Below are 15,425 nucleotides of genomic sequence, written 5' to 3' on the forward strand. Positions count from 1 at the left end.
AGCTTGGGACAGGGAGAAAGAAGAGTGTCCACAAATGGCTGTGACAGGTACAGGCAGCCACACAGACGTGGCTGAGCTTTAGGTTGTATTTGGGAAATAAAGCCCTATTACACTGCTGCCATTTCTCTTATTTCTGGGACTGGCTTAGAGAAAGGAAAAATTTGCTGTAAAATGTGGGTTTTCTTAAGAGCAGGTCCCATGTTACAAAGTTGATTTAGTGCTGGTTTGCAGATTTTAATGCACTCCTCTATTTGATCCAGCATTGCAAAAGCTTAGTGTCATGTTCAGATTCAGGTATTATCTGAGATCCATCTTTAATCTGAACTTCTGTAGTACGTTGACTTTTAATAATAGGCCCCCAGGAACCACAAATGGAGCAGAAGGAATTACAAGTTTCATTTTCTTCCAAATATTTCATGTCATATTTTGCAGGGTGAAAATGTCTTAAGATAGAATTGTTTCAGTATTTTCAGCTAACAGAAACTAACATCCTCCTTGTTTAGGGTCAGCTTCTGACTCAAAAGTGAAGCATCCACATGGAAATCTGTAGGCTTATTTCAGACTTTAATTTTACATTCCACTGATGGAACTTAAGTTGGAAGTTGATCATTAATGATTGATGATCACTGATTTTCAACAGTAATACTTCCAACAATGTAGTTTTCCAGAGAAGTAACTTGCAGAGCTGCAAATAATGCTCCCATTTACTGTCACAGCCCACCCTTAGCAATAAGGTTGCCATGGAAACCGCAAAACTCTGGGAGAGAGAAAAGGGGCGAGAATGAAAGGAAGAAGGAGGGAATTTACAGGAGTTTTTTTCTGAAGTAAATCAACTAGAAGTTGTTAAAAATTAGGTTTGGGGTTTTTTGGGGGTTGGTTTGGTGTTGTGGAGTTTTTTTGGGGTTGTGTTTTTTTGCTAGGGGGGATCCATAGCTTTTGCCTACAGTCCTTTGGAACTATGGAACTGCTGGAGCAAGTCCAGAGGAGGGCCATGAGGATGATCAGGGGACTGAAGCACCTCCTGTATGAAGACAGGCTGAGAAAGTTGGGGCTGTTCAGCCTGGAGAAGAGAAGGCTGCATGGAGACCTCATAGCAGCCTTCCAGTATCTGAAGGGGGCCTACACAGATGCTGCGGAGGGACTCTTTATTAGGGACTGTAGCCATAGGACAAGGGGTAACAGGTTCAAACTTAAACAAGGGAAGCTCAGGTTAGATATAAGGAAGAAGTTCTTTACTGTGAGGGTGGTGAGGCAGTAGAATGGGTTGTCCAGGGAGGTTGTGAATGCTCCATCCCTGGCCGTGTTCAAGGCCAGGCTGCACAGAACCTGGTGACATGGTTTAGTGTGAGGTGTCCCTGCCCATGCCAGGGGGATTGGAAGTAGATGATAAGGTCCCTTCCAACCCTAACTATTCTATGATTCTGTGATTGTTTGTTTTTTTTTTTGTTGTTGGGGCATTTTCTGTGTAGGACAGTAACCCAAGGTCTGACTCAAACACCCAGCATGGAAAAAAAACTGAGTGAGCCCAGTCTGTGTGTTTTTTGTTGGGTTTTTGTTTTTGTTTTTTTTTTTCCCTGCAAAATGTTTTGAAGTAGAGCTACATTGTCACGGCTCTTCATTACACTGATGGAAACTTCAGTGCCTTTCCTTCTTTCTACCAGTTATGTGATGAGTCTCCCATGAAATCACATGAACATGTAACATAGTCTGCGTGCAGGTGAGTTGGAGACACAGGGGAAGACAGACTATGATGTAGTAAGTATGTGCAAACAGAAAAGATAAAATCATTTAGAAACTTTTTTTTATTAAAACACATACATACCTTCTTGAGAAGGTTAGATCATAATCCTTTTTAGCTTGTCTTGATTTTATCTTGTTTGTCTGTAACTACATCATCAGAGGTTGTCTTACATAAAGCTGAATTAGGCTGATTAATACATGGATGAGAGATTTCTGGTATATATCTAGTTTGTGCAAGGAAGGCTAGTATTTTCCCTTCTGAATTAACTGATCAAGAGAAGAAATGTCCCCACAGGATGTTAGAAACCCTTGTACTATCAAAATACTGTTTTTTTTTATGTGAGGAATTGACCATTTGTGGTTTTAAGGATTCTGCAAGATGATTTACTATAGCAGAGCATTAACACTTGTGTCCATCATATTACAGTGTGAGAAATACCATCCTATTTACTGACGGCTTAATGCTGCATCATAGTAACATTAATTGTTTGGGGCTTGTTGCAAAGAGGAATGTCAACTATGATGGCCCTATGCCTATATTTTGTATGCTGCAATTAAAACTAATAGCAGCATCTGTATTAAATTTTGTCTGGCATATTCACTGTTTCTTATAACTTAGCTAACCCAAATTCTGTTTGGATTTTTTCCCAAAGTCATTGTCTTTCTTATGCTCATTTTTAAAAAAAATTCAGTTTAGTCCACAAACGATTTTACTGTCACTGGTGGAAGTTAAAACACAAATAGGCTTTCAGCAGAATTTTAACAATTTCTAGCACTTGTTTTTATAGAGTACATAGTTAACCAGAGTGTGTTCCTGGAACTAGATACTTCTGCTCATTCTGATTATACAATTCATATTTCTGTAAATATGGGTCACTAAAAGTCACCTTTTTTGCATTCAGGAGAGTTTCTTACTACAGGTTGTGTAACTTATCAGTTTTACTGCCTGTGTTTCCTCTTTATGGTGGTTTCACCATCTTACGGGGTTTACCTTGTGTATGAACAATGTCTCCTACCTTTGCACCTACAACAATTTAAATCCTTTTAGATCTCATCCCAAAAAAAAAAAAAAGAAGTTTGTCCCTTTTCCTCCCTCTAGTCTTGTCCCCCTTCCCTTTGCTTCCAATAAAACTTACTTGCTTCTGAAGTACTGGCTACAGAGGCAGTTAAGGTAGATACAGAAAGAAAAAAGGTGGCAGCTCAGGATGAGCCCCTGGGAGTCACTTGGAGGGTGAAAAAGAAGAATAGTTGCATGAGACACAAACTGTATTAGGGTGAGAGGAGGATCCGTGAGAAAATGGAACTGAAAAAACAACAGAGAAAAAAAACAACAAAGACAGAATGGTCAGAGATGCCAAAACTACCAGTGGATCATAAGAAGTTCTGTACTTCGTCAGAGGCAGTGTACACCCTCTCATAGTGTATGCATTGCTAGGATTATGTATTATTTTGCATTTATCAGCATTGAATTTCTACCTGCCATTGCATTATTGAGGCAACAATGAGCTTATTATTCCATAGCCATTTATTACTCATGGTAGCAGTGTCTGGCTCATATCACTGTAAAAAGGAAAAAAAAAAAAAAAAGCTTATTTTCAACTTGGATCCACTTTACTAGCTGACCTGGCATAGGTGCATAGGTGCAGACAGATTAGAGAGAAAGCGTGACTTGAATGTCTTGCTTTCAATTGTGCTATGATAACAGTAGTAACAATCTTGTTTAAGGCTTGCATGGTATAGTCAGTGTGCAAGCTACAGGCATGTTGTTGGAAATGTCAGACGCATTATAACGTTCAGCAATAGCTAGAATTAACTAGGTGCTATTTTTAATTGCAGTTTATGCCTATTACAAGGTTTCCTAATTTAATTCATTATTTCCTGGAGTTGGATTTGAACCTGCTGCCTGTAGGGCAAAATTACTGACCTTTTCTAGTCTCAGGAACTATAAAAGGCAAGGTTTTAAAGCATTTAATTCTTCCAGTTTATGGCTGGGTTTATAAAGGAGATCAGCTCCCATCCAGACACTGAAATAAGCACCAGTTTTCAAGCACCAGGTAATTCAGTGGCTACTACTCCCTTGCAATGTCTAATGTCAGATTTCCAGGAGAGCACAACACCCATTGGATGTCCTGGTAGTGTTTCTGTGTCCAGCGAAGCAGTGTCAGAAGCTGGTCCTTGGAGAATAAACATATGCTTTTTTTTTTTTTTTTCCCCGCAAGGTTTTATTTTTCTTTGTTTTGTGTTTGTTTTTTTTTTTTATTTTAACCTTTTTTTTTTTTTTCTTTCATCAGGGGTCTCTGAAGGCAAACTTGTAAAATCTGTGAATCTGCTGGTGCACAGGGAGAACAATCGAACATCAAACGAAATGTGCGCATTCATGTTCCCATCCTGGATGTAAATGAACCGGCTGAATGAACACGTCGGGGAGAAACCCAGACCGGGCTTCCAGGTTTTCCTCACCTGCCACCCCTGTGGACACCCCATGCATTTTTTTGGCAACACCCTCTCTTCCATGGGGGCTTTGCGACCCACCCTCATCTGCTAAGACGCCAGCTGCATTTCCCAGTGTTGCCGCAAAAGCGGTGCCGCCTGTGCTGGAAATGGGATCTTCCACTATTTAGCTAGGCTTTGCTGAATGAGTCATCAGAGCCGGCTGGTATTGGCTGGGCTGGTGAGCACCCAAGGGATTGCCTGGCAGAGGCTGAGAGGCCTTGCTTCATTCACAGAAATGTGGGGATGCTAGCCAGCCCTTTCATTCACACGCACAGAAACTCATTCACATTTTTCAGTTTTGCTAGCCACTTCTAACGAAGAGAACTGTTTGGGACCAGTAGGGTTTTCTGGGCAGTAGAGTCACGTAAAAATAGACTGCGATGTGTATATTTGCTGTTGCTATGCTAGGAGGATGAAGAGAGGAATGAATGCTGTGTGGATGCTGTAGCAGGTTCGCAGTGTGGTGATGAAAGGCTGTTCTGCAGATCACTAGAAACCTGCTTTTGCACTGACTAGGACATTGCCATTACTCATCACTGCTGGGATAAGAGGTGCTGACTTAATTTAATGTCATGAATATACTAATTAAATACCTGTATTTGAGCTGGCTGTTTCTCTGTGTTTGCACTTTGTATACTGCAGCCTTTATTCATGGGAGAGGGAAGGAATTCCATGGGATTTTTCCTTTAAATTGTCCTGCAATTAGTAATTTGTTTAAAAAGCAGCTTTGCACTATGCAAATTCCGTAGTCTCAATTTGTTTATAATGCAGTGTATTGTCCTACATGCAAATGATGTTTTGCAAAGATCAGTTTATATAGGAAAGCCATACTGGGGCTTGTGATGGACATTGTGTATCGCAATGCTGCACACATCTTGTTTTTTTTTTGTTTGTTTGTTTGTTTTTTTTAAAGTAAGAGAAATGAAATTCCTGTTTTCTGCATGTTTTCCTACTTCTCAGATCAGGTGTTTGTGGCTGATATTTATGCTTAATAAGACCTGGTTCATTTTTTTGTTTTTCATTACAGGATGTCTGTTTGCTGCTACCTGGACTTTTGACTGTTCTTTTAGCGTTTTTTTTTTCAGTTTTTCAGAATCACACCACATATTCCAGTGAATTGGAGACCCTCTTAATGTTTTTATTCAGAGTAAATATCAGTGGTTAAAGAAAAAACATCTATTAAGCCTGTCGTTGGACATCAGAAAAACACATTTCTTCACACATCGGTACTTATGTAATTCCTGCATTAAAATAGAAGGTTGTTGTGGAGTAACAGGGCAGAATTATTTAATTCTCTATCAAGAATTCAATGTAACAGTTTCTGTGAGAGACAGCAGTGACACAAAGGCACTTGTCTTAGGCTCCTTTTGTAGAAGAAAATGTGTATATCATTTAGTTCTGTCATCTGTTCTGAAAACCTTTAAGGTGTCAGTGTTCTGGAAGGGGGGAGGAGGTATATGTGTAAATACTATTTAAATATTTCCTATCTAATTGTGACTTCGTTATAGATTCACAGATATGTGAGGTGGAAGAACAGTGTGGTGTTTCATCAGGGTTGTCAATTCAGTTTTAAAGGTAATTGCCTCTGGTACCAAAAGGGTGTTGTGGTGATGAGGAATTAAAGGTTGGAAAGAAATATCTGTTTGAGAAGGTAGGAAAAGGAAATTTGAGAATTGATTGGTGCTAGTGTGCTGTAAGTGGGTGGATGGTTTTCTTTTTTTTTTTTTCCCTTTTTTTTTTTTGCTACAGGAAGTGATTTGCAGTGTTCACTGAGCCTTTTGTTGAAAAGGGTCCTTCTCATTTGTGTGAGTCATGCTTTTGCTGTGAGCGAGTTGGCAGCTCTAAGCAGGATTGGGATCTCTGTCACAGAAAACTGTTACTTCTCCCAACCTTCAAGGGGAACCATAAGAATTTTCTTAAAAATACTTATTTTTTTTTTTTTGTTCTTCCTTATACTCTTATCTTTTTTACCCCACAACCTTGATATCTGTCCGTGTTGTTATGAATCGCCTGCTATGTTAGCACAGGCATCTCCTGCGTTGGCATCAGATTTGCCAGAACATATGCAGGAAACCAGATAAAAGGGCATGCTTCAACGTACCAAGTATAACCGCTTCAGGAATGATTCGGTGACATCAGTTGATGATCTTATTCACAATTTGTCCATGAACAGCAAGGTCTCAGCAGTTTCTACGACTTCAACAACACCTTCGTACCTGGTCTCACCAGATGTTCTCCGCAAGGACCATGAAGATGGACCCACCACCCTGTGCACCCTTATCCATAAAGTGTCCCACTTGAAACTCTCTAGCACAGGCAGCCTTTTGGGTATCAAAAATCTCTCCTCTGCAGTAAAGGAGCTTGCTGTCTCCAAGTTGCAGGGAAGCTCGAGTGCTTCTGGCTCAGCAGCAGGGGCTTCAGACAACACATGTAACCTTGTCTCTGCCACTTCGTGTTCTCAGCAGGACGTGAGCAAGATGAGTATGGGGAAAAAAACACGGTCAGAGGAAATACACCTGGGAGGTGAAGACTGGAATCAAAATAGTAGCTTTGTCAGTAAACCCTCTCGGGGATGGCTGCACTCGAGTGAGAAGATCCTGGGACCTGGTGTGACGTACGTTGTGAAGGTTGGTCTGATTTCTTCCATTCTCTGCTTTTATCAATGAAAAATTCTCTGCTGGTTTTGATGACAGGCTAGACAGGCTGAAAGGATTGCTATTTTATATTCCTTTTTTTTTTGGTGCATAATGTATGGTATGTAAATGCAGGAAGGCAGATTGGGAAGCTGTGTTAATGCGTTAAATTAGAGCAAACCTGCAAATAGGTTTTTTGTCAGATAATGTGGTACAGCTGTGTAAGAACACTGTTTCTAAGCTAAAAGCTGGGGGTTTTTTACTTTCTGTGGGGGAGGGGCATTTTTGTTTTTTTCCCTTCTGGTGAATTTAGGTTTTCAATGTTACCTAGTTTACTGTATATGTCTTGGATACATAGGCTTTCAATATGCTGGTGCAATGTACAGGAGGAAAGAAAGACTCCTTGATGTGAGAAGAACAGTTAATCTTGCATAATATTTCAGTTTGAAAATACTCTAAGAATGTGTTTGCTTTTAATGTGAAATTATGTTTGAAATCTTAGAGCAGTAAGGCACAGAGCACCATTCTTCCCATGTTGCACAAATAGAAATACCGTCGTGGGTACAGCAGGAGAAAGCAGCTTGTTTTACGTAATGGGAATTCAGCCACCTTAAATGTTACTGCTCTTTTCAGATCCTTGATACAGCATGTCAAGAGCAGAGAATTCTAAGTTTACAGTGTAGTATTTCCCTATGCTTTGAAATTATTTTGAAATGACCTGTTAAATTAGAGCTTTTGAGTGAAGGGTATGTGCAGTGGTTTTGTAGTCAGGTAAGATTGTGGTTACACCTTCCAGCACTGTGTGAAGAAAATATAAAAATAACGTTACTGTCCAGAATTTGTTCTTCAATCCCCATGTTCTATTTACCAAGTGGTGTTTGAATCTTAAGTGTTAAACTGTATTGTAGCAGACTATTAATAAGCCTACAGGTCTATTTTAAGCTCATGTTATTTGGGTGTAAAAGTCACAGTGTGACTTTACATCAAGATGCTTTAAAACTGAGTGACAGTCTTGTTGATTACCTTTCACTGTTTTTTTCTGAAGTTTCATTATCAAAAACAGAGTGCACATTTAACAGTTGGAGCACTAGGAAGCAGTTTTTCTTTCTGTTAGTGGTGGTGGTAGATTGAATAAGTTGACCAATTCAGAGCACTGTTGAAATTGTACTGTCTTTTACTACTCTGAAATTTACCAGAGCTACAAAAGAGTCAGTGCTACCTTTCAAAACACAAACTGCTGCTCTGTTGCTGTTTGAGAAGTGTCTAGATGAAAATAGCCCACTGATGCTAGATATAGTAGTGTTGAGACCTCGAAGTTCTTTTGAATGGAAATATTCTGGTTAACAAGGGGTCATTTGCCATTTTATCATTTAGTTTTTTATTATGGTTTAGGGTATTGTAAGTAGGCAGGTAATGACTGTGAGAATTCACTTCTGCTGTTTTACCTCAAGTGGTCATCATGAAGCAGAACAAATACAGTATCAATTTTCTGATTTTTTCAATGGTTGACCTTCTGTATGCTAGAGAAAGCTGATACCCTCGAATTGAGAAGAGAATTAAAACTATATACAAGTGGACTTGCATTTAAAGTTAATAATTAACCCATATCTAACACTGATAGTAGAACAGATATTTTAATTAGTGTAGCTGTTGTCAAATACATGTAAGTGTATTTGTACACATTACGTGTATTAGAATTTTCAAAATAAATCATTAGCACTGTGCAACTTACATTTTAGGTGTTCGTTAGTGTCACTAAAATATATGGAGTGTTGCTTCTATTAAAAAAATAGAGTGGTACCTTAAACTACATGCTTTCTGGCATATGAAGTTAACAGAACAGTGCTCTAAATGTAAAAACAAAATTTAAAAGTAAATACCAAAATCAGAGGTTAATGAGTGAATGAATGAAAATAGACCCATCCTGGTTAGTTCATAATTTGCCTGTTCATTAGGTATTTTAAATTTTTCCTCAGCAACTGCTGCATTCATATAGATAAGAATAGAAGTGCAGTTCCCACATCATTAAACATTGTTAGTTCCCAGGGCTTTTATGCATTCAGACCATCAAATCAATACACAGATAATGTACACTGAAGGGAAATTCCTTGAATGTTTCTCATGGCTATATTGACTATCTGGGGGACCATGTTTAATTAGTACCATATGCCTTGCAGCAAATTCCATATGCCATTAGTTAAATGAGACAAAAATTAGATTTGTTGTTAACCAGCAAAGCTTTTATAATTTTGTGTGTAAATGTGCACTGAGTTACTATTTTCTTATTAATCCACATTCAGAACATGAAAATTGTATCTGTGACTGTAAATTGCAACTGATGGGCAGTTTGATAGCTAACATTGCAATCTTCTGAAGTAAGAGACTCAGAAGTTCCTGTATGCAATGTATTACAAGTCTGTAACTTTACTGCTGTCCCCACTTTTTCACATATTACCCATATTTAAAATGTGCAGTGTAACTAATGCTTAAAAAGTGGCTGTAGGATTGTGGTAAACAAGAACTGAAATTCATAGTCTGCTGCAATGGAATTATTTCAGCCATAAAAGTACTGGTACCTTCCGTATTTTTTTTTTCCTCCCAATGGATTACATGTTGCATCTTTATGTATTATTTTAATGGGAAAATCTTCACAAAAACAAACAAGCAAACAAAATTTGTAACAAATTAGATCATGACCATAGCTATAAAGTGGTAAAGTACTGATATTTTGTTTAATACGACTGCTAAACAGTTTAACAAATTATGGATTAATGAAAAAAAAAAAAGTTTGCTGTGATGAAAGCCATTGAAGAGCTCAATGTTTTCCCCTTAGTGGGACTGATTACTGTAGGGAGTAATTCTGAATGTTCCTGTTGTCAGAAAAACATGTATATGATAAAAAAATGTATAGCTATAATGTAACAGTAGTTACATGTTTAAATGAAATTTGTTTGTTTCCAATAATAAATGCTTACTGATGGATTTAATTGGGTAATGGCATAGGCATTTAGGGGTTTGTTACATTTAACTAAGAGCACAATCAACAATCAAAAGGCAAATGTGTGTCTGTCTTTAGGTTACTTGTGGTTCAGTTTTGTAGCAAGTGTTGATGAGTTTAAAATGCCTTTTCTCAGCAGTTCAAAACTGAGTAAACTGAAAAAGAATACAGCATAAGTTTTTATCCCTATATACAGTATATTTGAAAGAGCTAACAAGTCATAAAGCCAAGAACAGACCTAGGTCAAGCTAGTGTTAAAAACCAGATACAAGGTAATATCTGAGATATAGGAAGGAAAAAGAACTTAATCTGAAAGAATCGCCATAAGCCAAGCAAATAATATTTAAATGAAAACCATATTGAATTATTAACATTATAGCAAAATATCAAAGGAATATAGGAATAACTGCAATTCATTCTTTAACATTTTAACGCTTTTATGTCTTGGGAGGGGATAACATCAATTTACGTCTGTTGAGGAAACTGGACGTCTTTGGTGAAGCTGTTCAGACACATCACAGAGTAAAGGCTTTGGTTCTGGAAATATTTCTGCATGACACTGTTTACAGGAACACTCTCATTGAAACAATTGAGGCTACTCCTGTATGCTGAAAGTTAAGTGTGTGCTTAAAGATGAATTGAATTGCTGTGTTGTATTCTCTTATTGCATCCTTTTATTATGCACTGTAGTATTCCCTTCAGCATATATATGCAGGGCAGCCATGATTTTAGAAGATCTCTGCAAGTAGACGTGGAATTTATAAAATTACTTCTATCTTCAGTGGGTAACCCAGGCTGTGAAGTAGAGCCTTAAATGGAGCTAACAGGGTGGAAACTGCAGCATATGCGGCCTTCCCCTAGAAGACTTCAGGGCTGTTCTGAAGAATATTTTTCTTTTTTTTTCTTTCTGTTCTAACCAGAATTGATTTGCTTCTGGTTTAAAGTAGGAGCAAGATACAAATGCTTCCTGGCTTTGTGGTAGTACTCTTTTCCCACCTGTTTGAAAGGTGTCCAGCATAGCCTGTAAGAAAAAAAAGAAGAGGGTTTCTTGCTTCCTTCTTAGTCCTCTAAATAGACATAAAGACAAATTTACAATCTACTTGTTTTGTTTTGTTTAAATTTTTTGTTTGTTTGTTTTGATTTGTTTTAATTGCATTACAGCAAGACTTTCTAGTTTCTCTTTTTGGTTGATAATAAATTTATCTTCATTACAGAAAAAATGATTTTTTTTTTCTTTTTTAATCAGTTTTAAAATCTGTTTCTATCAGTCAAGTTGCAGTAGTGTTAATGGTTAATCACTGGTAGTTTGACACAGCGTGAGTGAAAACATACTCGGTATGATTTTGTGCCTGTGATTCTAATAAGGAACACAGTCACAAAGCATCCTGTTTGTAATGATGTTCACATCTTTAAGAAGTGAGCTGTGTGTTTCAGCCATATGGTGATAATAGGACTGAATACCGATCCTTTAGTTCAAAGTCTGTGATCCTCAGCACAGGTACCCAGTGCTAGCCAGAGCTCCAAGACTTCCAAAACTGGCTTTATCACCGTAGCTGCATGCATGCAGGTTAGGGGAGAGAGGAGTGATAAAAACACTATTCGTTTTAGCAATTAGTCTGTCCTAGTATGCTGTATTCTTTTGCAATCACTACCCTTCTCATTTTTTTTCTCTGTTATTTGGGCTATGAAAGAAAAATACTGATGCCTATTCCTGTCAAAAACCTATTTTTTGAGCTCCACAGATCTGAAACACTGTGGATCTGTTGTGCAGCCCACTGAAACGAAAAGAGTGTTCCACACAGAAACTAAATCAGATCCTACAAGAAGAAATCATACAGGAGAGTCTTTAATTATAATATTATTCTAATTACATGAATCAAGTACTATTACTGTACATTTGCACACCTTTCATAGAAAGTAGAGCATGTAAAAATTCTGGTGCTGAAGGATTCAACTCTTAATGTGAATGCATGTTCTGCAGTATATTTGGAGTGTTTGCAAAATGCCCTGGAAGCTTTGGTATAATTTCCATACCTAGGCTTATTTCATGAGTGACACAATTTGGGCACTGTTAATGTTGATTCGAATAGTTAAAGTCAGAACTGTAAAGCAAAAATTATACAGTTCTGCTAGTTATTTACAGTTTCAAAATCCATAGATGAATTCAGGAGCTAACACTGCATTCAGCCAGAATTCCTTCTGTTTTTCCTTGGAAATTGGATTGTTGGTTTCTTTATTTGTCTTCAAATAATCATGTTCCCAATGTAAATGTTTGCCACTAGAAACACAGGCATGATCTGAAATCTTCAGGGAAAACTCATACCTGCTTTTGATGCTGAAGACAAGGCATGTTTTTTGTCCCAGTGACTAGGCACTCCTTTGTCCCCTTGCCACATAACCCATTGTCTTCTCAAGTACACTAGCTATACTTGTGCTGCAGCCTAGCTTCATTTTATAGTAGAAAGTTGAAGTGAATGCACAAAGTATCAATATTAATTGTTATTTGCAATAGGAAAAAATGCAGATCTGACCTCAGATAGTTTCAGAGACAGCCAGCCTTCTCAGCTACTGGTCCTTTTTTAGGGTGATTTACTCCTGTAAGTAATGATGCAAATTCCATAATCATAGAGAACAGGGGTTCAGTATTGCTTCTCCGCAGTTCTACATAGTCATGCTATATGCATATTTCATTTGATTCTATATCTTCATGATAAAATGTGAGCAGCCAAATCTACATTTGGCTGCTTTAGGAAGGTCTGAGACAGAGCCTGTCCATTTGAGCTGGGATGGGAATAATGATAGGACTTTGTGCAACATTTCCAGTCATCATGTGTTTTCAGAAGGGGATTGGGCAAAATTCAGCAAGGGTAATCTAGAATGTTTCTTTAATAAGTGATAGCTGTTTCCCTAGATTTTTTTTGATAAGTTTTCATAGGGCCTGGAAAGATTTCATTCTCAAAAGGTTGACTTAGACAATCCAAGTCACAGCTAAAAGTTAAAAAACTAAAAAAACCCTTTGAAATTAGACAGAAATGGCAAGCAAAAAAATAAAAGGTAAACATAAACAGGGTAACAGGGAGACAGAAAGAAAATGTTGTGAAGTAAACAGAAAAAACTGTCTAGGCCTTTTTTTTCCACAGTACCACCACATTATATTTACTGCTACAGGGATTATTGTCTTTTGTATTATCTCAGACCAAATTCTGAAATTATAGACATAAGTTGACCAAATACCTTAAATAATAAAGACAAGACTGGAAGAGAGATATTTTATCTTGAGATACTGCCTTAACCTGATCAGCAATATTTTCGCTGAAGAGGAAATAAAGATGTAGAGGATTTAGGTCATTTGCTTGAGATTGTCTGGGAATTTATTGTCAGAGGTGACACACAACACCTGAGTGCAGTGGTCCTCCACCAGACCCAGTTGCTCTCTAAAGTTTCTAGAGTGAAGGTCTAATGCTGCAGAAGGTCTCCAGCTGGGTATGCAGAACAAGCAAATCAGAAAATATATTTTCAGTTTGCAAACTGAGCACATTTATGGCAGAAATGAAAGTGGAAATTTTGGAGAAAGAGGAAAGGATAGTATATTATATGAGAAACATCTGAAGAAGTAGTATTGATGTGCAGCCTGTAGGGTGAGGTGTAGCAGACTTGTCAAGTTGAAACAAGATTGAGACTACTTAAAATAGTATTATTTATGTGGTGTAGATTACCCCTGGATTTGAGACTGTAGCCATTCATTTGTTACAGCAATAGTTATTGGATAAATAGCCTGCCCATGAACCAAGCCCACTCTGGAAGAGAAAACTTAAAATAACTGATGCTGAAGTTGTATCGATCATTTTGAACCTTTTGGGAAGTCACAAAATAAGCAGGGAGTACTAAGTAAATAGAAACATTATATGAGCCTTCTCTTGCAATAATTAACCTCTGCCAAGGAGCTGGAAAACCACGGCTGCTTGGTGCAGAAGCACAGACTGAGAGCTGGGGGTGCTCCCATCCTGAGCCAATGCTGACCTTGGGGCTTTTGGGCAGGGATACTGAGGAACAGTCTCAAGCAAGACTGGCTGGGGCCATTAGGGCCCCAGCCCCCATAAACTGCTCTGCTGGGATTCTTCGTAGCCTTTATGCTTCAAGAAGAATTTGTAGAGACTTTTTTGTGATTTCAATACATACAGAGGACATCTTTCACCTTACTCCTCTGTTCTTGCACACTGGAGGTTATCTTTTGGGCTTTACCCTTACTGTAAACACAGTAACTATAGCATAAGCATAAGAAAATTAAATGTTGATACAGATTCAGGAAAGAAATATGTTTTAATTGCTGCACTCTTGTGATGAAGACCAGAGGGGCATACAAGCAACATTCATGTATGTATGTTTTAGATTTTTAGTTGTAAGAGTGACAGGTGCTCACTAAATTACACGTCTGAATATATATATATATGTATATATGTATATATCTTTTCAGATACTTAACATATGTAAGTGTTAGGGTATTAGGCATAGTGGAAAGGCACCTGTTAGATGTTCCATCTTCTGGGTCTGTGGTTTAATAATAGTCCTCATCAAGCAGTTCTACTTAATGACTGAGGTAGTATAAGTTCTTCAATGACTATATTTACAATGTCCATATTTATGGTTTCAAATGTGAAATCATGATTTTAGTTATTAAAGCATAATGTTTTGGCTGCAGAAGCTTTTGCATGTTTGTGTTACAGGAATTCTAGTACAGAACATAAGCTGCTAGAACTAATCTGTTTAGTGATTTAAGTTGGTATTCAAGGTAGCAAGGAAAACAGTCTGGAAAGTGTTCACTGAATTAAAGTATGCAACTGTGAAAATGAAACAATTCATCTGCGAGACTGCAGTGCATACTCTAGGTGGTTCACACTGATTAATATCACACTGCAATAACTGCATTCACCTAGTATTATGTGTTTTTAAAATTAAACCTGCAAAATATAAAACTAAAGGTTTGGGTTTGTTTGTTTTTTTTTTTTTTCACAAATGTATCCTTTTTTAAAAGAAAACTTTTGGCACATACAAAAATTTGAGGCATAATGCAGAATGTGTTTACATTTAAAATAACAGAATAAATTACTGTCCAATGTGTGCACTTTTGATTCTGGCATTTCTGAATTTTTTGCATGCAAGCACATACGCCTTTAAAATAAGAAAGTAAGAAATACCGTGCATGCAAAACTACCTGATACAGAATTTTTGTGGAATATTAAGAAAGCCCAGTCCATTTAGAATCTGTACTGCATGACTATTTTTGAGCATAATGTTGGCAATCTTATTTCATCCACATACAAGTAAGAAATAAGAAAAAGGTATTTTCTTTGAAGATGTGTTGTTTTCAACCCCATTTGAGATGGAGTTTAGAAAATTGTCAGAAGCAAAAATTGCTTCTCAGTAGTATCTTTCCCCTTACTAGCAAAAAATGAGACCTTGGAGTTGACTTTAAAAAATTGCTTTTCAAGATAGATAAAATATATTCTTCCTGTAGCTGAATCTTTTGCCTTATTTTTTTTTTTTCCAAGTGATTCTGAATC

The 15,425-nt window shown here is 37.5% G+C and overlaps 1 protein-coding gene across 13 annotated transcripts in view; it reads left to right on the forward strand.

Annotated features, from left to right (window-relative positions):
• Window positions 1-15,425, forward strand: part of SHC3 (SHC adaptor protein 3) — a 90,616-nt gene that overhangs the window by 24,222 nt on the left and 50,969 nt on the right. Inside the window, exons 4-7 of one of the 13 annotated variants that reach the window (XM_062609843.1) lie at window positions 4,032-5,380; window positions 5,742-5,808; window positions 6,407-6,561; window positions 6,699-6,860. In XM_062609843.1, the coding sequence (XP_062465827.1) occupies window positions 6,711-6,860 (150 nt within the window). In that variant the 5' untranslated portion in view covers window positions 4,032-5,380; window positions 5,742-5,808; window positions 6,407-6,561; window positions 6,699-6,710. The other 12 variants (XM_062609844.1, XM_062609847.1, XM_062609855.1 and 9 more) reach the window with 12 other exon arrangements.

Source organism: Pezoporus occidentalis, unplaced genomic scaffold (genome assembly GCF_034315485.1).
Source record: "Pezoporus occidentalis ecotype Australia unplaced genomic scaffold, CSIRO_AGI_Poc_V1 ctg141, whole genome shotgun sequence".
Lineage (NCBI taxonomy): Eukaryota > Metazoa > Chordata > Aves > Psittaciformes > Psittacidae > Pezoporus > Pezoporus occidentalis.